Raw genomic sequence first — 21,061 nt, forward strand, 5'->3', positions numbered from 1 at the left:
GGAGTTCAGAAATAAACCGCACATTTATAATGAGTGGATTTCTGACACAGGACAATTTCTCACTGTACTGGGACTACTGGATACCCACCCACAGGCAGAAGAATGAAGATGAACCTAAACATCACCATATACGAAATTAACTCAGGGTGGACCAAAGGCATATATGGAAGCTAAACTGTCAGGCTGAGAGAATCTGCACAGGCTTGAATTAAGAAGTGTTTGTTTGTTTGTTTTGTTTTGTTTTGTTTTTTGATACAAGGCTAAAAGCACAGCCAATAAAGTGAAAACAGGTAATGGGCCTCCATCAGAATCATTCGCCTTCTGCGCTCTATTTACCAAATGTCTCTTCATGACTAGTTTGATTTTTATAACCCTTTTCCTCATCCCTGCACCTTCCCTTTCACCTCTCTCCCTCCCCACTTCTCCTTCTTTGAGACAGGGCCTAACATGTCTCATGCTGACTTCAAGCTTGCTGTGTCACTGAAAATAATTTTGACCTTATCATCCTCCTGCCTCCACCTCCCAAATGCTGAGATTACAAATCGTGCTTCAATGTGCCCAATTTATGTGGTGCTGCAGATTGTGCACGGGGCTTTGTGCATGCCAGATGAGCATTCTACAGACTGAGTCACATCCCCGGCCCCTAATGTGATGCTTTCATGCTTAGTTCTGAGTCTCCTTTATGAGTGTTGGCTACTAGTTCGTTGTTGCGTATGTATTTGTAAGTCCTGTTGTCTTTCCTTCTTCTTAACAGGGCCTTTCTCAGAGCAGAGCTTTTAGGTGGAAGAAATGACATTTTTATCACATTGGGTCTTTTGATCCACGATCAAAGTATGTGTCTCTTTGGTTTAGATTTGATTTCTTTTGGCAGTGCTTTTGTTTGATTGGTTTGGTATTGGTGTTGAAGTCCTGCACATTATTTTTATGTCTACATTTTATACCTGTATCTAAGTTTCTAATTGTTTTTTTTGGGGGGGGCTATCTGTGGCTGTTACAGCATTTTACGTTTTTTGTTCTTATGTTAAATATTAGTGGGTAGAAACCAATTGGTCAATGGCTTCTCATGCAGGGTTCTGAGGGCTTTTGAGCACAAGGGTTCTTTGTCTCTGTAATTCCTTGGAATTTTCTGTCATATGGAAGCAGGGATTTTTTTTTTTTTGTCTTCTTTTCTTTCTTTCTTTTTAAAGATGTATTTATTTATTATTATGTATACAGTGCTCTGACTGCATGTATACCTGCAGGCCAGAAGAGGGCATAAGATCTCATTGTAGATGGCTGTGAGCCACCATGCTGTTGCTGGGAATTGAACTCAGGACCTCTGGAAGAACAGACAGTGCTCTTAACCTCTGAGTCATCTCTCCAGCCCTTGTCTTCCTTTCTTACTATTCACCTTGGCTTCAGAATCCAGCACTAACTACCCTTAACATCACTAATGGATGCAGACGTTTTACCCTTGTTTCTGGAATCATTTGCTTTTGATTTTTGAGCAACTGAATATTTTCAGGTTCATAACTCCTCCACAAGCACAGTCCTCAATTCCAACATTCCACTAGAGTCATGTTCACGACACTGTTAGTGACCTACATTGATGAGTCATTGTCACCAGGCTTCTAGGTTTTCTGGAAGGTTTGTGAACTTCCAGCTGTGTATCCTGTCGGTTTTGACACAGGTATAGTGATAGGGGCCCAACCCTACAGCACCATACAAGGCAGCTTTACTGCCCTGAGCATCCTGCGGTCCTCCATTCCTCCCTTTTACCTTTTCCAAAACACCACAGAACTGAGATGCCTGAGCCAGCATCATCTTCAGACTAGCTTCTTGCACTTAGCAATATACACTTCAAGCCCTACGCCCACCCCTAAGTCATTCCTAGCTTGATAGCTCATCCCTTTTTAGCACAGTATGATATCCCATCATCTGGACAGGCCACATTCTATTTACTCATTCTTCTGCTGAAGTGTGCTTGGCTGCTTCCAAGTTCTGGCAATTAAGGACAAAGTTGCCGCAGCACCCCCAAGGCTGTGTGTGGACAGGCTGTCAGTGTCACTGAGTAAACAGTGAGAAGCAAGACTGTTGGTCCAGTATGGTGAAACACACATTTGTTTAATCCCATTTATTGAAACCTGCTGCTGTTGTCAGCAGCGGGAGCCACCAGCAATTGAGTCGGGTCTGGGAACTGGGGCTGGGCTGTGAGGGCAGGTGCACACTTACTCCTGGGGTGCAGCCTTTGGGGTTCATTGCTGTCCTGTTGTTCCTCACGTCAATGCCTGGCAGCCTGGGTTCACCTTTCCTCCATCTCCTCCCATACTGGGAACCACTGAGGACCGAACGGTCTACGGGGTATGGGGTGCATCTGAGTGACCTAGGGGGGTACTAGCTGGAGACTTCCTGTCCCCTTGGTGAGCACTGATCGTCACAGTCCAATAGAGGAGATGGAGCAAATCTTCCAATAGAAGAAGGAAAGTAGATGGAAGGGCAAAAGCACTCCCACAGCCAGGACCAGGATGGTGTAATCCAGGTGCTCACACCTGTGTGGATTAAGGATGAACATCTCAACAGAGTCACCTGGTCTGGTCACTGCATTCAGGTATCTTCCTTGGGGACCTGGTCTGCCATTGATTACAGTCTCAGCCTCAGAGAAGCACTTGGTCTGTCCCAGGACTCAGGCACCATGAGGGAAGTCAGTGTGTCTCTAGCCCCCAGTACCCAAGGCCTCCAAGGCTAAGAGTGTCAGATGTCCTCCATGGAAGGGATCTCAGGTAAGGACAGTGGTTTCCTAGGAAACCAATGCTAAGTAATGAAGGTGACTGTCCCCTCAGCGGAGACAAGGAGCATACCGTGCTCATGTGAATGACATCTGGTGTGCGTGTGGGTGGGCAAGATGTCTAAAGATGTCAATTGGGTGCATGTGCTACTGCGTGAGGCCTGTGCCCTGAACTTGTTGTCTTCCTTGCAAGAGGAATGGGCCAGAGGGGACACACTGTCCTCTCCTGAGAAGCTCAGGTGTTCCTGGTAGAGAACCCAGGACAGGAAGACAGCCACACCCAGGCTGCCCCAGCAGAGAACCCAAGACAGCCACACCCAGGCTGCCCCAGCCGAGAACCCAAGACAGCCACATCCAGGCTGCCCCAGCAGAGAACCCAAGACAGTGACACTCAGGCTCCCAAACCTTATACTGTCATCATTCTCTTCCCATGTAGGGTGCACCCACGTGGAACAGGGTCTGCCCGGCCTTGTTTTCTGCCCTTGACCTTGAACCAACCTTGTCTTCAGGAAGGGTCTATGACCCCTCAGCTAAGCCCCCAGACCCTGGTCCTCTCCCTCCTCAGCTCACAGTGACACGTTTACACCGCTCGGATTTCCAGCATGTGTTTTGAAACATCGAAACCAACTTCAGTCTGGGGGAAAACAGTTGTCTTGATTTCTCCTTTATTAAAACTAAGGACGTCATTATAAAAACCACTATATAGAAAGACAAACGCAGCGAGACAGCGTCAGTGTAACACACAGCATTATTACATCGGGTTAGGAAGGGGGAGAGTATTTGATATCAGTCTTTTGGTTTTCCCAGTCATGGGCTCTGAGAGAGACCCCCATGCCAATCAACACTGGCGCTTCTTAGCATAGTGATATCTTCTTGCCCCACCCTGTCCCTTAGCCTCTCTAGGGTGGCCAGGCCCTGCCCTGCAGCTTTGTTGGTTATTGCACGTCGCCCATATGCTCACCTGTGAGTAGTAGGAGATATTTCCTTTAGCTTGAACACAGACAGTGGGGGAGAAATGGGAAGAGACTGGAATGCGAGGAACCGAGACATGACATAGGCCTAAGAGCTCATACTAATCAGATGCTAGCTGTAACCAAATGGGAGGCCATGGTGGCCCTGTGCCTCCAGCTGCTGATCCCATGTTTAATTTAAGGTTGACACTGACCGCAAGGGGACTCCTGGATTACACGTATGTTTTGGAGGGTGGTTTTAGTTTGTGAAGGATAAGAGGGTCAGGGCTTTGAAGCTACGAGTGTTACCCACCGAGTGACTGCCAGTTAAATCCACTCACTCCTCAAGCATGTGTAGCACCGACTACCAGGCAGGAGTTTGGACTGGAAACAGGGTGGGGTGGGACAGGCAGCGCCGGATCCAAGGTCACTTCTGTGGGAGGGACAGATAAATGCTCTGTGTTTATTTTGGAGGGTGGGAGTGTTTCTGTTAGGCACAGCGAGTCAGGTAGCAGGGGTGGAGCCCAGCCACTCATGGGGCCCCTGCCTGTTCTCCGACACAACACATATGTTCGCACGGGGGTGGGGTTCAGGTGGGTGCTGGCAACACAGAAGGGGCTGCTCAGCAAGTATCTGCTGGACAGATGAAGATTTGAGCAGCGTGTAGGTGACATGTGTCCCCGTGCCGATGGCCTCAGCTGGCCATTCTTCCTAACCCCAGATGATAAAGTGCAGGCACATCGTTGAGGCTACAGAAGGGGTAGATAACCACGGTGGTGCCCCACGCAAGGTAGGTATGGAGGGTCATTTTCTAGAGGGTACAGGACTTTTGCCCTGGCATATCATCTCCTCACAGTCCTGTCTGACCGGCCAGACCTTGCTGCACGCACGCACGCACACACGCACACACGCATGCACACACACAGAGTGAGCTGTGTGACTCAGCCTGAGGCCACCAGTGCCCCAGCAGAGTTCCCTGGCAGACTGTGTGGTGGCTCCCTGCCCTTTTGCACACACAGGAAAGGCTCAGGATGCCACTCAGACTGTCACCTGTGCCCAATGTGCCTTGGAAATCAATCCCATGTTTACCTCCCAAACGATTCCTGTTAGTGGGAACCAAGCAGTGAGACTGAAAAAGTAAAACAAACCAATAAGAAACGTCTGGAAGCCTGAGGCTCTGGATCCTTCCACAACCTCTTGGAGACCATGTATGTTTGTGTTCACGTGTGGGTGCATGTGTATGTATGGGAGTGTATTTGTGGACATGTGTGAATGTGTACATGTGGTATTCATGAATGTGTATGTATATATGAGTGCCCACGTTTGTTCTCATGCATACATGTGTGTTCACAGGTGTGTGCTACTGAACATGTGAGCATGTGTTAAGTTATACTCACTGGTGTGTGTATATATGCACACACATGGATGTGTGCATTTGTGTATGTATGTGAGTGTGCATGTGGGGACACATAAACAAGTACAAGTTATGTTGATGTGTGTGTGTGTACACATGTGTGTTTCTGAGTATGCACATTTACATGCACGTACACGCTCCTGTTTGAATTAAGGCCCTTTGCACACTATTGACAGCCATTATCAGATGCTTGGCCACTCCCACATGGGATGAGCAAGCCATTTCCTTGGTGAGTACATCCAGCCAAGGAGGAGTTCTGAATGGAGGTTACAGAGCACACAGATGACAGGGCACAACACTGCTCACTAAGGCCATTCAGTTCCTAGTGGGAAAAAGCTAGACAGACACAAAGATGTCTCATGACCCTCCATGGGACACAAGGACCCACCATGGGAACACGATGTCTCCAGCTTCTCCACTTCCTGTGGCCACTTTTGCTACAGGCATGTACTGTAGCCCAAGGCTCAAAGAAAGCAGGGGACAGACACAGCTGGAGGAGGCAGCAGTGGGAACCTCAGCAGAGGCACAGCTTAACAACTATTCGGGAACTTGTCCCTGCTCTGTGTCTCTTCAGGACATGTTACCAATTAGCACATCTGTCATCCACAGACAGGGGCAGGGGACAGAGTCTTATCATGGCCACCTGAGGTCCTGAAGCCCACCCCAGTGCTCATATCTACCTGGACACAGCTCTTGCCACCAGGAGCTCTGTGAGGTGACATGGGGGTAAGACGCTGACTTCTAACCCCTGCTTGCCAAGTGAGGAGAGCAGGCTCAGAGAGGCGGGGAGGGAGCAGAGTGACTAGGGCCTGCACAGCCAAAGCCTATGCTGACCTCTGGGGGTGTCGGGGTATGGTACTCCTGAGTCCTGGACAGTGTCCAGATTTTTAGCCTCAGACACATACACAAAAGACACAGCCCAGCAACCCTCAACCAGAACCTTCAATGGCTACCTTCAGCATTTCCCTAAGAGACTCTGATGTAGATCCCTGCCCCCACCCAGTACCCTGCCGTCTGCACGGCCGTGGCGCCTCCTGTGTCTGTGGAAAGAGCCTTCACAGAGAACACAGACCCGAGCCCTGTGCAAGCAGCTGCAAGAGTGTCACTCAGAGCCACCCAAAGCCAGAAGTCTCCTCAACATCTGGTCTGACTACTCCCTCTCACTCCTGGGGAAACTGAGGCAGAAGGACCTATGATCTCTTTGCTCATGTGCTATTGGAATCTGTGTTTTATCATCCCCAGGACCCCTCTGACTACAGAGGCTCTGCCTAAGGCCTGCAGGTATGGTCCTCTGTTAAGAACCCTCCAGGGCAATGGGCACTCCACACCCTAGCACGTTTCAATGTGTGTGAAGGATCCATGACCAATCTTTGATCAAGATCCAAGCACGGGCTCTCCAGGCTGTGTGCAGGGCACAGCAGTGCATCTGAGAGAAACAGGCTGGGTACAGAGACAGAAGCCTTTGACCCATTAGGTCTTCGGAGGCAGCTGACTGGCAGTTTTACGGGGTCACCGCTCCCTCACATGGTGTTGAGAGGATCAAGAGTCTGCCAGAGTGGAAAGAGCTTGCCGTCCTAAAACACAATGCCATCAACGGTGAAACATGTGTGTGTGTGTGTGTGTGTGTGTGTGTGTGTGTGTGTGTGCGCGCGCGCGCGCGCGCATCACCACAGTGACCACAGAGATCTGCATGTGGGGCCATCCTCTCACCTCTTTGGCTCTTTAAGTCCTTAGCTACCCCTAGCTTGTTTGCTTCTGGGAACCTGGCAGGCATGTGGCTCTTGTGGCCTTTGTATTGGTTGCCACTTGCCACTTATCTAGATCCCATTGCTGTCCTTGGGTGTCATTGGACTGGGCTTAAATATCTCAGGCCACCCAAGCCCTGTGTGGCCTCCATGATATGCCTTTGTGGTCCTCAAGGGCACCTCCGGGCTGGCTCTTCCATCCTCGCTGTCCCTTGCTCACTGTCCTCCACAGTGTGGGCTGGGCAGTTTGCCACTCCTTGTGGGAACATCGTCGATAAAGTGAAGGTGCAGCTTCAGGGAAAAAATGGGTCACAGAGCTGAGGGTAGGGACACTTGGCTACCTTCATAGAGGTGAGATGGCCATGTCTACATTGTCAATGTGGCCTCTGGAGATTTGAAGGGTCACTTCTAGGTATGCCCAGGGCAGTGGGTTGGTTTGGGGGATGATGATGAGTTCTGTGGGCAGATGTTACAGGCACCCGGGCTTGCTTGGAAACCCCCATTTTAAGTAGACAGATTCACAGAACCTTTTGCTATGGGTTTCCACTGTACCTCCCACCCTGTCTGTGCAGTTTTATCCCTTCTGGGTGCAGTACCCCAGTCACTCACTCACTTCTGGACCTCATCGCTGCCTGGCCTGGTGCGTGGCAGGCATGTGGCTAGTGTGAGCTTGTAAGTGACAGGCTCAGGCAGTGACAGTGGAGGACCTGGGTTGGGGAGGTGCTGCACTCATTGTGAAAAATGTCAGGCATGTGTTCCAGTGACCATCCTGTGGGGGAGGGGGGCGCTTAGGTTATGGAGCCTGAGAATCAAAACCTAGACTTGGGTTCCTGTCACCCTGGGTCCAAACTGTGGAGCTGACCAATTCCTGCCAATGACTGTGGCACTCTTCCTCAAGCTGTACTGCTTCCAGAGGCACCCCCACCTCCCAAGGACTGTGCTGATGCATACAACACATCCAACCTAGGCTGCCCAAAGCCAGTTGAGAAGCTTCCTCATTACTGTTGTTACAGATTCCACCAGAGCCAATCGATAAGCTCCAGTCCCCACTACCTTGGCAGAGGAAGGCTGGGTGCTTTGCCTGCCAACTCCACGGGCTCACAGTTGCTGGCCACAGCGTGATGCCTGGACTCAGACAAGGACACAGCAAGATTCCTCAGCCACATGGCGACCTGTGCTCATCAGAGAACCTGCAGCCAGTGGCGATGGGACTCAATTAAAAACTAACTGAATGAACATATAGGAAGAACACCCTGATCACACACACGTGCGCGCATACACACTCAAGGTCAATAGTCCAAAACGGATAGGCCTAAGGGGGCCGCTATTGGAGGGAGTGGAGGCAGGGGAAACAACAGTGTTTGGACCACATTACAACTCACGGCCCCAAATCCTTCTGGCTGGGATCAGTCAGGGCAGCTTAGTGTTGGTCATCTCAGTCCACACCGAGTGTCTTCTCAGAAGCCACCATCCCCAATGAGAACTATTGCTTGTACACAGGTGGCTCAGAGCCCCTTCCCTGCACCCTGTCCCTGGACCCTGAGTTTGCTCCTAATCTCAGAAGTCCACAGAAGGGGGTTCTGGGCACAGGTGGTATTTCCTCTTCTGTTACTGCGCCACTGCCCTGGCTCTCCCTGGTGTCTTGGTTGAAGCTGTTCTTGGAGGCTTCGCCAGGTGCACTGAATCTAACCTCCTCCATCCTGAGGCACAGCAAAAGGGTTTTCTGGAAAGTAGAAGAAAGAAGTATCAAGCATTAGAGCAAGAGAAACTAAGAACAAATGGCATTTGTACTTGGGACACAAGAAAATCTGTGACACTTGCGGTTGCATGGGATATTAGAGCTCCCGGCCCATGCAATAGGACAAGAAAACTGTACAGAGTGCCAGGACTCGAGTATAAAATCCCAAATCACAATTAACTGCATATAATCTATCTGGGAAGTCTAACAGATGCAACAGGATGCTTGTTAGAACAGAGATTGCCAAGGCAAATAAAAAAAATCTCACTCTTTAAGTCATCAGATCAACTTATAAGGTCCAACGGGTTCATCTCCCACAGTGTGACTTGCCTTGAGACAGTTTCAGTGAACTCCTGCCATTGAACATGTTTTTTTTTTTTTTTTTTTAAATTGATAGTCTTTAGCCTTCCAGATAAAGTCAGGAAAGGAACCCAAGAGAGTCCTGGACTAGGAGATGGTCCAAGAGACCAGTGGGTAAGGGCAAGGATATAAAAAAGGCATGAGGATTGAGGGCCTTGACTGGCCAAGGCAGGCTGCAGGCCGGGCAACAGGGAGCAGGAACAAACTCAATTTATACCTGTACCACAGGTCACTACGCTAAGGACAACTACCCAGGGCCATCAAGGCTGCTTAACAGTAAAGATGCTTGTCCCCAAGCCTGATAAGTCACATGATGATAGGGGGGAAAGAACCATCTTTCGAACGCCATTCTCTGATCCTCACACACCCACACACAGACACACAAGCAATAAAGAAATGACCGTATAAACTTGCTAGAAAAGAAAAGATACTTAGCGGGGAGCGCAGATACATTTCATCTGAGGCCAAGTACCTCAGAAAGGCCCGCCCTTCACACCGCTGGAGCCCACACTTCAAAATGGTCAGGTGGTAAGCTCTGCTTTGTGCACTTTTGGGGAAAAAAACAAAAAAAAAAAACAAAAAACAAATAAACAAGCAAACTGCTACCCAACCGCAGATCCCTGTCTTCCTAGAGGCCTTTGCAGGTGAGAGTGAGCATGTGATGGGGTGACCGGCTCAAGGAAACCAAAGTCTAGTGTGCTGCAAGAAGGCCAAGGTGATTGGCTGTTTCCTTATCCTAGATTTCCAGGGTATAGAACGGCAATTGGCACCCAGGAGGATTCAATAAATATTTGTTGAATGAATGAATGAATGAATGAATTAAGCAACTTAAAGCCTGGGCAGGAGAACCATCTTTCAAGCGTGAGGTCATCAGAAAGGTCTCTTTGAAGTATTTTTGAATTACTGTCCCTGTGGACACTTCTTAAATAAATCTCATAGGACAAGCTCGGGCACGTGAGGGGGCACGGAGGAGACTCTCGCTCTAGGAGTTTGTTTGAAAAAGCCCAAGGGTTCTGACAAGTACAAAAGAGAATAGGAATGAAAACAGGGAAGTGGTATAAATAACAGAGTGTGGGAGGGACGAGGTGAGGAGGAGGCGGTGTAGATAACCGAGGTCTGACTCATTTAGAGTGGGGGGAGGGGTCTGGAGAATTCTTCAGAAGCAGAAGTCAAAGGCCTATGAAGACTCTGAGGTCAAAAGAACGCAGTGATCAAGAGACAACAGGAGAGGAAGGGGAAAACCGTTGAAGACTGACATTGCTCATTGTGGGGAGAACATAAACACTGTATCAAGAAATAAATGATTAAGCCCATCACATCCTATTATAATTATGGAGGTAACCATGGCATCCAAACACAGCTTTCCGAGTGATCAGAAGACATTTACACGGAAAATAAAACAAAGAAAACCCGGGCCATACGGGGGAAATTGACAGCCCCCACCAAGGCTATAAACGCAAAATGTGTATCATAAACCAGAGGACAGAAACGGGACCGAGTGTGTCTGCTGCAGCAGTGGACATTAATGAGCCGTAGGAACTTGCTAAAAAAGAAAAGACGCTTAGCAGGGATCGCAGATACATTTCACTTCAGGCCAAGTAGCTCAGAAAGGCCCGCCCTTCACACCGCTGGAGCCCACACTTCAAAATGGTCAGGTGGTAAGCTCTGCCCCACCTGCTTTGTGTACTCTAACCCCATTTCAAAAGAAAGCATGCACAGCAGCGACAAACAATTGTTAACCAGGAGGAACCAGGGCCGTCGTCTGAATAGCAGACAAAGGTGAAGGTGGGTTTAGCTGGGCTGAGCCCAGTTTCAGGGCTCTCCTGATGCACAGGCCTCTGGGGGTCGGGGGGGGGGGGGGGGGGGCGGGGAGGGGAGGTCCATCCTCAGCACCAATCGAACTGGCTGTGGTGGGGATTCTAGGCAACCTAACCTAGGCTACCTATAACAAAACAGGGGCAGGGAGGAGACAGGGGAATAAGAAAAGCAAGGGCAGTGTGTGAGGATGGTAGGGACAGTTACCACAAAAGTCTAGCGCTAGTTAAATCCTTGTGCACAAGACAACAAAGCTTTGGTGTTTGTTCCACAGAACAGCTGGGGATACGGCAGAAAGAGGAAGAGCCGGCTATCATTGGTACACCTAGTTCCCCTCTCTCCATGACACATGGAGTGGCCAGAATGTACATAAGGGAATCCCCTACACACATGGGCGCGCAGGCACGTGCACACACACACACACACACACACACACACACACACACACACACACACACACATCCCTTACACAGTGTGTATTAAATGGGATCTACCCTTTATTCAAGTCTTGTTGAAAAAGTACACACACAGATGCTGACAATCAGGTCTAAATTTCAAAAAAGCAGAAAAAAAAGCACTATCTTGTCATATTATAATAGAATTTGAACAAACAACACAAGTCAGATATAAGAGGTCTAAGTGGTACGCACTTACAATCTCAGCCATTTTCTCGTGGTAGCTGCCTTGACCCTCCTGGCTCCTTCCATCCTTCCTCTCCTTCTGCAGGATTCTCCGAGCTCTGCCTAATGTTTGGCTGTGGGTCTTTGTTTGTTCCCCTTGGGTGCCGCATGAAGCCTCTCTGATGACGCTGATGCTAGGCTCCTGTCTAGCAGAACATCACTCCACAGCTGGATGTTGAGGATGGAACTTAGGTCCTCATGTTTGCATGGTAAACACTTTAGTGACTGAGGTCAGATAGCCCTAGTCCCCACTGCCCAACTACACTTTTGGGGGTGGGGTTCGAAACAGGATCTCTCTGTGTTAGCCTTGGCTGTCCTGGACTCACTTTGTAAACCAGGATGACCTTGAACTCACAGCGATCCGCCTGCCTCTGCCTCCCAAGTGCTGGGATTAAAGGCGTGCGCCACTATGCCCAGCTTGCCCGAGTACACTTTTAATAGTGTCTCGTACCTAATGAAATGTTTTTTAAAAATCAATAGATTTTGGAAGAATCCATTCTATATTGTCTTTCACAGTGGGTTCAGTCCTGACTTCAGGGACTCTCATTGCTGGACTTTCTTCCAGGTTCAGGGCTTCCACTCCAAAGGTCTCTCCAGAAATCCAGTGTTCTTGACACATCTTCCTGTTTTTTGCTTGGGAAACTCCTATACATCAAGCACCCTCACTGGGTGTCCTTTACTCAAGCATCCCTGCCCTCACCCCTACGGATGTCAGTAACATGTCACCCGCATATCCTACATCACTGTAGAGGGCCCAGGTTTTACTGAGCACTGTCAAGCAGTCCTGGGTTCAGTAATGCTGTGTGACTCTGGGCAAGTTATTCATTGCCTTAGGGCCTCGGGTACCCACTGAATGACACACCAGGCCTGCAGAACATTTTCACAGCAGGCTGTTGACCACAGTGACATGCCTTGGCTATGCATTGGCCACCCCAGAGCTCATGCATGTTAGATTGCCTGCCCTTGCCCTAGCCTTCTGGAAGGAACTGTTGGCCTTCATGTAGATCACAGGGGGTCACAAGGAGTCCCTGACTGACTGCTGGCTCCTGTCCCTCAGGGGCGCCTGTCCCCACAAGTCTTGCTGACCCTCCCCCCCCCCCCCGGCCTTTACTGGCTCCAGCCTCAGGAGAACTAGGCCCAGGGCCAGCCATACTCCTTCACTCAGGGCCAATGCCACTGTCTCCCTCATGACGTTTGGAAGCTTCTCCTAGTGGCGTCCTCTGCAGCCTATTTGAGCTGGGTCCAGGATCACGGACTAAGTTCCGTCACATCCTCCCTCCAGGACTCGGAGCTGAGACAGAGCACGGGACCCCAAACAGGATCAGAGGATCCCTGCTGTGTATGGCCATATTAAAAATTGGGTCCTGGGAGGCCTAGCCTGGTCCTCAGCTCAGTGGGGGCCTAAGAATGAAGTTGTTTGATGCTGGGGGCTGGGAGCTGGGGGTGGGGGTGAGGGACAGCATAGTTGAAGACATTCAGAAAGCCGTAGCACGCCTGGTAGGAGAGAGCACTCTAGATGAAGGCCCTCAGACTTCATCCCAGGGCCCTGGGATTCTCGAAAATTCTGTAAAAGGTAAGTTAGGGCTAGGCAGTGCTGGAGTGCTGTCCCCTGTGCTGATGAGCCTCATCCATCCTCAATAGCCCATTTTCAAAATTCACTAGGAAAGGACTTGGGCTCTGAGGGGACAGTTGGCTTGCCCAGGGTCAATGTCCAGCCAGGTTTAGAGTTTGGCCTGTGCTGCTAATCACTGGGCCATACCGCTTCCAGTCAGCCACAGATGAGTGGTGCTGAGCCAGGCAAGGGGTGAGGATGGGGGGTGTAGGAGGAGGAGCTGTGCAGCTGGCGGGAGGGGTGAGCCAGCGTCAGCAGGCAGCCTGGTTGAAATGAGATGGAGCACCTGGCAATTTGAATAGTAATGAAAGCTTCCAGAATGCCAGGAGAGTCTGGAACAATAAAAGCAAAGGAGAGGCAAGAGGCTTCTGCCTAACTGCAGGTGAGGTATCTACGTGGCTCCTGGGATGACAATAGCTCATAGCCACTTAGCGCTGGCTAGATGCCGGGCCAGGGCAGGAGCTGTGACACATTTCCTGGGGTGTTCTCCCAGCAACTCCACAGTTGGGACAGCTTTAAGCACATTTTTACAAGGGAGCAGAAGGCAGGGATGCTGGGAGAACCATGGCGAGGGAGGGGGTGGAAGGTAGGGTAGTGGCAGATGCAGGGCATAGTGGCAGCCTGGGTAGCAGATGTGGTCCCAGCAGGTGGCAGGTCTCCAGTAGGAGGTGCTGTTCTTGCAGTGATGCAAAGGATGGAAAGCAAAACACATTCAGATGCCACAAGTTCACAGTGGGGCTGGAGGAGGGTGTGAGCAGGCCAAGAGCCAGCCTTGAGCTGCAGGAGAGCTGAGCACACACCGCCCTGCAGGCCACCATACACCTGAGTAGACAGGTGCGGGTAAGGCCTCTAAGCAGGTCCCCCGTCCCGATCCCTGGCAACTGTGACCAGGGGCCTTGTGACTGGGATTCTATTCAAGGTCTTAAAAAGAAGCCTGTTCAGGCTCGTCCAGTTGGGCACAACCAGGATAGTGTCAGAGGTGAAAGGTCTCAGAAGAGGTGGCTAGAGAGATAGCTCAGTGGTTAAAAGCACTGGCTGCTCTTGTAGAGGACCCGGGTTCAATTCCCAGCACCTACATGGAGCCCAACTCCAGGGGATCCAACTGCCTCTTCTGGCTTCAGCAGGAACCAGTCATGCAAGTGGTACACAGACTTAAGCTAAACACCCATACACATAAAATTTAAAAAGAAGAGTTTTAAAGAAAGCAAACAGAAACAGGTCGGACAGCATCTTCTATGGGTGAGGCCATGGGCCAGTGAAGGTAGGTGCCTCAACACATCCCCTCACAGCCACCTGAAGGAGCAGACCTACTGGCTTGATGTTAGGGTCAGAACATTCCATGGCAATGGGGCCTCTCAGTTGTGGAGTCCCATGACTCTGGGGTCTCTGGGCTCCAGAGTCCCTTGGCTCCGGTGTCCATCAGTTCTGCCACACACTGTGGGAGTGTGTGAGTTTATCTCACATACTTTGTGTCGCTTCTGAGTCTTGGGTGGTCAGCAAGCATTCGGGCCCTGGCATGGCCACTGGCAGCATGGACCATGTCCCTGGCTAGCCCCCAGGATGAGTCATTGTCTCTCTCCCAGCTATTGTCTCCTGCTTCCAAGAGCCTCCACCCACGGCTGGTCTACTCAGCAGGGATCTGCATGGAGACTATCTGAGTAGGGAGAGACTCTTCGAACAAGAGGACAGCAGTGACCTTCGGAAACCAGCAGCCTTGGCCACTTTCACTCAAAGGGTTGCAAGTCAGCTGACACCTGCTCTTGGAGCAAGGAGGCTACCACATCCAAGTTCAACCAGCACAGAGTTCCAACATGGGCCCCAGAGGGGAACAGAGTGTGTGGAGCATCCTTCCAATAGCAAGTACTTTCATAAGGGGTGTCTGGGGTCCCCCGGCAGGACAGACACTGGCTGTGGCCTCAGAAGAAACAAACAACGAGAGGCGTGTGCATGACAGTGACTCTGGCTTACATGCATCTGCACTAGAAACATGGAAGCCTCTTGAGACCAAAACGTCTCTTTGGCTGTTTGACTTTGGATGTGCTCATGACCTTTCAGAACCCCAGTACCATTAAATGGCAGGAAGAATTCCCACCCGAGAGGTTGGTAAGGTGGAACGCCCTCACCCTTTCCATGCAGGGTCTGGCTCCCTTTCACTCCTCACTGGGTCTCCCAGAGCAATGATGCTGCTCTCAGAGAGGGTCCATTTACCCTGCCTGAGTGAGGACGCCGTGGTACTGTGAAGAATTTAATGTGTGAGGCGAAGGTGTGGATCAGTTGGTGGAGGGATAGCCTAGCATGCATGACCCCCTGGCCATGCTCCATGCCCAGAACCATGTAAACTGGGTCAGGGAGGCAGGAGGATCAGAAGTCCAGGACCAGCCTGGGCTACATGAAACTCTGTCTCAAAACAAAGACCTTTAACATGAGCCCTGTCCTCCCCTTCAGAAGGAAACTGTCTGGCAGCTGAGGTAATGCCCTTGTCCGGCTGACATGGGAGCCTCTGTAGGGTTACAGCCTGAAGGATGGGCCAGGTGTCTCTATGGCACAGGGTAGTGGGCCCCACAGCTTGGGAGTGGGGCTACAGGGTGGGCTGTGTGCTCTGGAGCACCCTTATTCTAGTCCTTTCTACGGTCCTCCTTCCTATCACCTCTTCCTCTGGGCTATGGGAGGCTGGGGCCTTTTAACACACATCTCCTGGCAGTTAATATTTAATGTCACACTGGTCAATAATTGATGGTACCACTTTAACAGGAAACCTGTGTTCTGCATCATCTGCCGCTCAGTGCCGCCTTTCCCTCGAAGGCCTCTGTCTGGAATTGCCCATTTCCTGCCCCATGGGAATCCAGACGCCTTCACCTCCTGCGTCAAAGGTTTCAAAGCACTTAGCCACTCTTGTCCCATTAGCATCTCCAGCAGCTCGGCAAGGTCAGGAGGCTCTGGGGAAAGGTATAACTGAGACATGGAGGGTCACGGCTGCCCATGGTCAAACGTCAAGAGGGGTAGAGGGTAGAACAGGATGCCCACTCTTGCCCAGGACTCCGCCTGACCCTATGAACTCTGGTGACTCAGGTATGCCTTGCTCGCCTCCTGTGCAGGGTGCAGACCAAGTGGATACGGCTCTTACTATAGTGGATACAGGAAGAGAGGGTCCTCAGAAGAAAGGACCCTCCCCTCAACCCCAATCAAAGAAATGGCCTCAGCAAGGTTCTAAGGGATGAATAGGAGTTTGCTACAATTGGGAAACAGTACTTAGTGCTGAGATCAGGTCTCTTCTGTGTCCTCAGCCCTGACCTGCAGCCCAGTTTGGGGCCTATGTCTTGTGAATCATGTAGAATAAACGGCATCTACTGCCCCTAGGGTGTCACTCCTTGTCCTTGGTTATCCACAGCTGTTGGTCCCACTGGTCCCACTTGTGTTCTCTCAAACCTGGGTGTAGGCTGGGAGCTGTTTCTGCCTTCTGCCGTCCAATCTGTTGGTCACCCAGGCCCAGCAGACTTTGTCATGGCTAGCTTTAGCAGTCAACTTCACACAAACCTAGGGTTGCCTGGGAAGGGTTCTCAATGAACAAATGCCCAAATCACAGCAGCCTGTCTATAGGGTATTTTCTTGATTGCTAACTATTGTAGGAGGACCCAGGCCACTGTGGGAGGTGCCGTCTCTAGGCAGGTGGGTCTGGGCTGTATAAGAAAGCTAGCTGAGCAAGCTAGGAGGAGCAAGGCATTAAGCAGCATTCTCATGCAGTCTCTGCTTCAACCCCCTGCCTGGAAACTCTTGCTTTGGCTTCCCTGGACGTAGCCTGTAAGCCAAATAAACTCTTTCCACCTCACGTTGCTTTTGATCAGTGTTTTATCATGGAAACAGAAAACAAACTAGGACACCCTCCTACTGCCCTCTCACAGGGGCGGGGTGTGGAGAGAAATTCCATCCAGGCTCAAACCCAAGCACAACGTGCGAACACATTCACTTCCTACATGGTACACAGGGACATACTATGTCATGTCATGTAGACCCTACAGCACGCCCACATGCCAGTTCACATTCAACCATGAATTAGAGAACACAGAAACACACAGAGACACAGACAGACAGACAGACAGACAGACACACACACACAGAGACACAGACAGACAGACAGACACACACACACACACACAGAGACACACACACACACAGAGACACAGACAGACAGACAGACACACACACACACAGAGACACAGACAGACAGACACACACACACAGAGACACACACACACACACAGAGACACAGACAGACAGACAGACAGACAGACAGACAGACAGACACACACACACACACACACACACACACACACACACACACACCATCCATGTCCACTGCTGCCAGAAAAGCCAGAGACAAGCCATCTTTCATGGGTCGTACCTACCCAGCATCCCTCCTTGGGCCCTCATGTCTGCTGGAGACCCACCTGTCCTTTGGGCATCTCATATCTCCTTTTCAACCTGTGACCTGTCCTGGCTACTCAGGAATCATGCTACCTTTCCTCTTCTCCCCTGAAACACAGAGTGTCTTCAGTACAGTGACCTGCTAAGCCATGCCCAAGTCCCTTTGGAGTCTGCTCTGCTCTCTTGTCTGCTCTGTACCCACCTTTTCCACTCCAGAACAGCCCTTGCAGCCCTCGCCTCTGCCCTGGACACAGCGATTGTTCCCCTTGGCGCCACTTGCCCACTGTGATACTTGGCCTCCCCAACCCCCACCCAGAAGCTCAGATTTCTCAGACTAATGGACTATGTGCTCTTGTCTCTAGGCCCCACAAAGAGCCCTGCCCCCGCCTCCTCCTGCCGTCAGCTGGGAATCGCACTATTGGCATTGACTGACTAATGGCTTTTAGGAAGACAGAGTATCGGACCATTACATGCATGTATCGATTGGTACACATCTAGATTTGAGCTCTGCGAGGCAACAAAGATTCACGTCCTCGGAAATAGGAAAGCGGCCACAGTAGAGGGAGGAACACAGTGATTACAAGAGGGAGACTTGGAAGTGCTCCTCCTCCGCTGGAGTGTCAACTAGCCCTCCCTATACCCTCTGAGGGGATTCCGGCTCCCACTCTGTGGGGGTTACTGGTCAGGGAACACTTAGAGACACCCTTGGGCAGCTCAGGTCAGGAGATCATGGGAGGCAGATGTTGGAAGGGGCAGTGGGAGGGTGGCCTGTTCCCCTGTTTAGTAGCAGCCAAAGGTCCCTGGAGTGAAGGAGGTTCTTGTCACCTTAAGTCTCCAGTAGAATGGTCAAGTGGTCACTTGGCTGGGGTCGGGGTGTTGAAAAGAAGGACTGGAGAGTAATGGAGACTGGGAGGGGCTAGGGCTGTAGGCCCCGCCCCCTCACAGCTGTGCATCCTGGCTCTTTCCTTTCAGTCCAACAGCACCCAGGTCCCACTGCTGAGTCTTTCTGGACCCCGGCCAATGGCAGCTGGTGACTGGGAGAGTGGATGCTGGAGTACAAAGGTACAGGGATCAAGTCAATGACAACAAATTCGACCCCAGGTCCCTTCTCCCACGTGCCTGGAGGAACAGTGACACCAGCTGATCTCTACTTGCAGCTAGAGTAAGTAGGGCATGGGGCAATGTCCTTTCCCTCAGCATCCAAGAATGGGAAGAGACAGGCAGGTATGGGCTTTGGGGCTCCTCCTCATGAGTAGGTTGCTGTGGCTCTGAGGGGTGATTATAAGGATTCTGTCATGGGTACGGAAGGGTGTCCCATCTCCTCATGGAGGGTCATACCTGGCCTTTATGAAACGCCTCTTTATCAGTGACTCATACAATTACTTACACAATTACTGTGTTAGGACATTTCAATGTAATTTCCATACAAGTGTGTGGGTTGGGTCTCTGCGGTCCCCACAGCAGTCTCTGCAGGCCTGCGTGAGGGTAGCCAGCTGGGAAATGCGTGCCATGCTGCCAAGCTCCCAACAGACCTGCCTGCAGTCTCTCAAAGTCCCTGCTTTCCCAGGTAGGCAAGTAGGGGCTTACTCAAAGACACAGGGATCCAGACCCAAAGGCTGCACCCACTCCACCCCCCTCCCCAGCCTGCTGAGAGGCTGCTGGCCTTCCAGACCTACAGTCTGCTGGGAACCGAGGCTGGAAGAGGCACCTGTGACCTCCCTGCTCCATCAAGGTCACTCTGGAGTCATTTTTGAAGCAGCTTCCCTGTCCCTAAGGTGTGTTTGCCCTTGACAAAAGTCATTGATTTTTTTCTTTTCCAAGCAGGAAGAGGTCGGTGTGGGCCTGGTCTGAGTCAGGAGTGGCTTCTGATGGCTCTGGCTCTTCTTTGTCTCTTGACTCCTAACCCTCCACACAGGGCTTGAACCCTGTAGCTGGCCTCCAAAAAAACACCCAAGTAGGGATCTGTGATGTCGATGGAACCCTTGCCACCGGTCAGGCTGGCATCCCTAGGTCAGGCTGGGTCTAGGAAGCTGGTGAAGAGGAGCCTATGACAGCCCCTTCAGGGACAAAGGCTCCGGCAGTACAGAAGACGTGTCCAGTCCTGCTTTCCACTCTCCCCTGTTTCCCGTGCCCTGGAATGGACTGGAGCTGGAAGGAGCTGGTGAAATGACACCACGGTGGCCCCATGGGCTGACCACCAGCTAGCTGGCTGTGGGTGACCTTGTAGACATTTCTTTTCTGTTGTTGTTCTAAACATGAACAGAAGAGACACGTTTGTCCCCAGAGAGGTCTCAGGACAAGGGGGCAGGTGAGCTGCTTGAAGTGGCGCCATTCCAGCGCCGGAGGGAGTCCTCAGTCTGGAGACAAGGAAGGAGTCAGCAAACCCTGAACACAATCCCCACACATACTGGGCGGAGTGCCTGGTTTTGAGGTGTAGCACCCCAACTCATTGTCACTAAATCCAGAAGGGATGTCCTGGGCCAGCCCATCCTGCAGATATCTCCCAGGCAGAGAAGATGGACCAGTACATACATTCTCTAATCCAGGAGCAGAGCCACAGCCAACATAGAACATAACAAGAAGTGTGGGTGTTTGAAGGGTTACCCTGTCCATTACAGTGTCTTTAATCAATTTAATCAATTTGATTTTTTTTTTTTTTTTTTTTGCCATTTAACAAGAGGCTCCCAAATTCCCACTATCTTCCTGGCCACCATTGGCATGGGACTGGGAACTCCATCGCATGTGAGATCTGCATAGGAAACATTGAGTACCTAGCCTAAGCCCTACCACTCAGGGCAAGCCTGGGTTTTCCAGAAAAGTAACTTGACTGAAAGTTAATTAAAAATGTATTTAGTAAACAATCGGGGGCGGAGGGGATAGAGGAGAACCCGAAGGAATCAAGGTTTGAGAAATAAATGCTGCTTTATGGAAACGGAGACAATTATCAACGGTGTTAGAGGCATGGTAAAATAGGCTGGAGGCTCACAGAGAGGGGAGACAAAATGGATTAATAATAAAACCATGACAATTAAAGAGATAGCGCCCCAGAGTTGCATCATGGAGAGCCCATTTGTAGTGTCACCAGGCCTAGCACAGCTGTGCAAGGGGCCATCAGAGTGTCACCCCGGCCTCAAGGTTCTTTCTAACTGAAGCTCGTTCAGATGAACTAACTCACTTTGGGGGGAGGCCAGAGCCAGTGAGGTTGGTTGCACACCCCTTGTTTCCCACGGTCCTGCCACCACCACTGTTATTTGTCACAGCAAAAGAAAAAAAAAAGTGTGAGCTGTCTTAAATGCCACTCTGTGGGGAGCTAAGCTAATGCCAGCATGAGGAATCTTCGCAACCGAGTAGACGCTAAAATGATGTTTAGAGACATTAAGGAAATTCACAGGATAATGGCCAATTTACTGTGAATAAAGTTAGAATGCAAAAATCCCTGCACATCCTTCGAGGGAGGACAAAAAGCAGGCACAAGGGAGGCAGGAAGCAAAACAGCTACCAGGTGTGCCAGGAGGCGTTCCCCTTCTCTGTCTTTTACTAATTAAATAGCAGCAGCAGCAA

General features: G+C 50.7%; 1 protein-coding gene across 2 annotated transcripts in view; it reads right to left on the bottom strand.

The window, feature by feature from the left end:
- Positions 1-7,724: 7,724 nt before the first annotated feature.
- The window catches only part of Shisal1 (shisa like 1), a 57,638-nt gene continuing 44,301 nt past the window's right edge, over positions 7,725-21,061 (bottom strand). For both annotated transcript variants that reach the window (XM_051160124.1, XM_051160125.1), the window contains exon 5: positions 7,725-8,596. In XM_051160124.1, the coding sequence (XP_051016081.1) occupies position 8,596 (1 nt within the window). In that variant the 3' untranslated portion in view covers positions 7,725-8,595. The remainder of the gene's footprint in view (positions 8,597-21,061) is intronic.

Source organism: Acomys russatus, chromosome 17 (assembly GCF_903995435.1).
Source record: "Acomys russatus chromosome 17, mAcoRus1.1, whole genome shotgun sequence".
Taxonomy (NCBI): domain Eukaryota; kingdom Metazoa; phylum Chordata; class Mammalia; order Rodentia; family Muridae; genus Acomys; species Acomys russatus.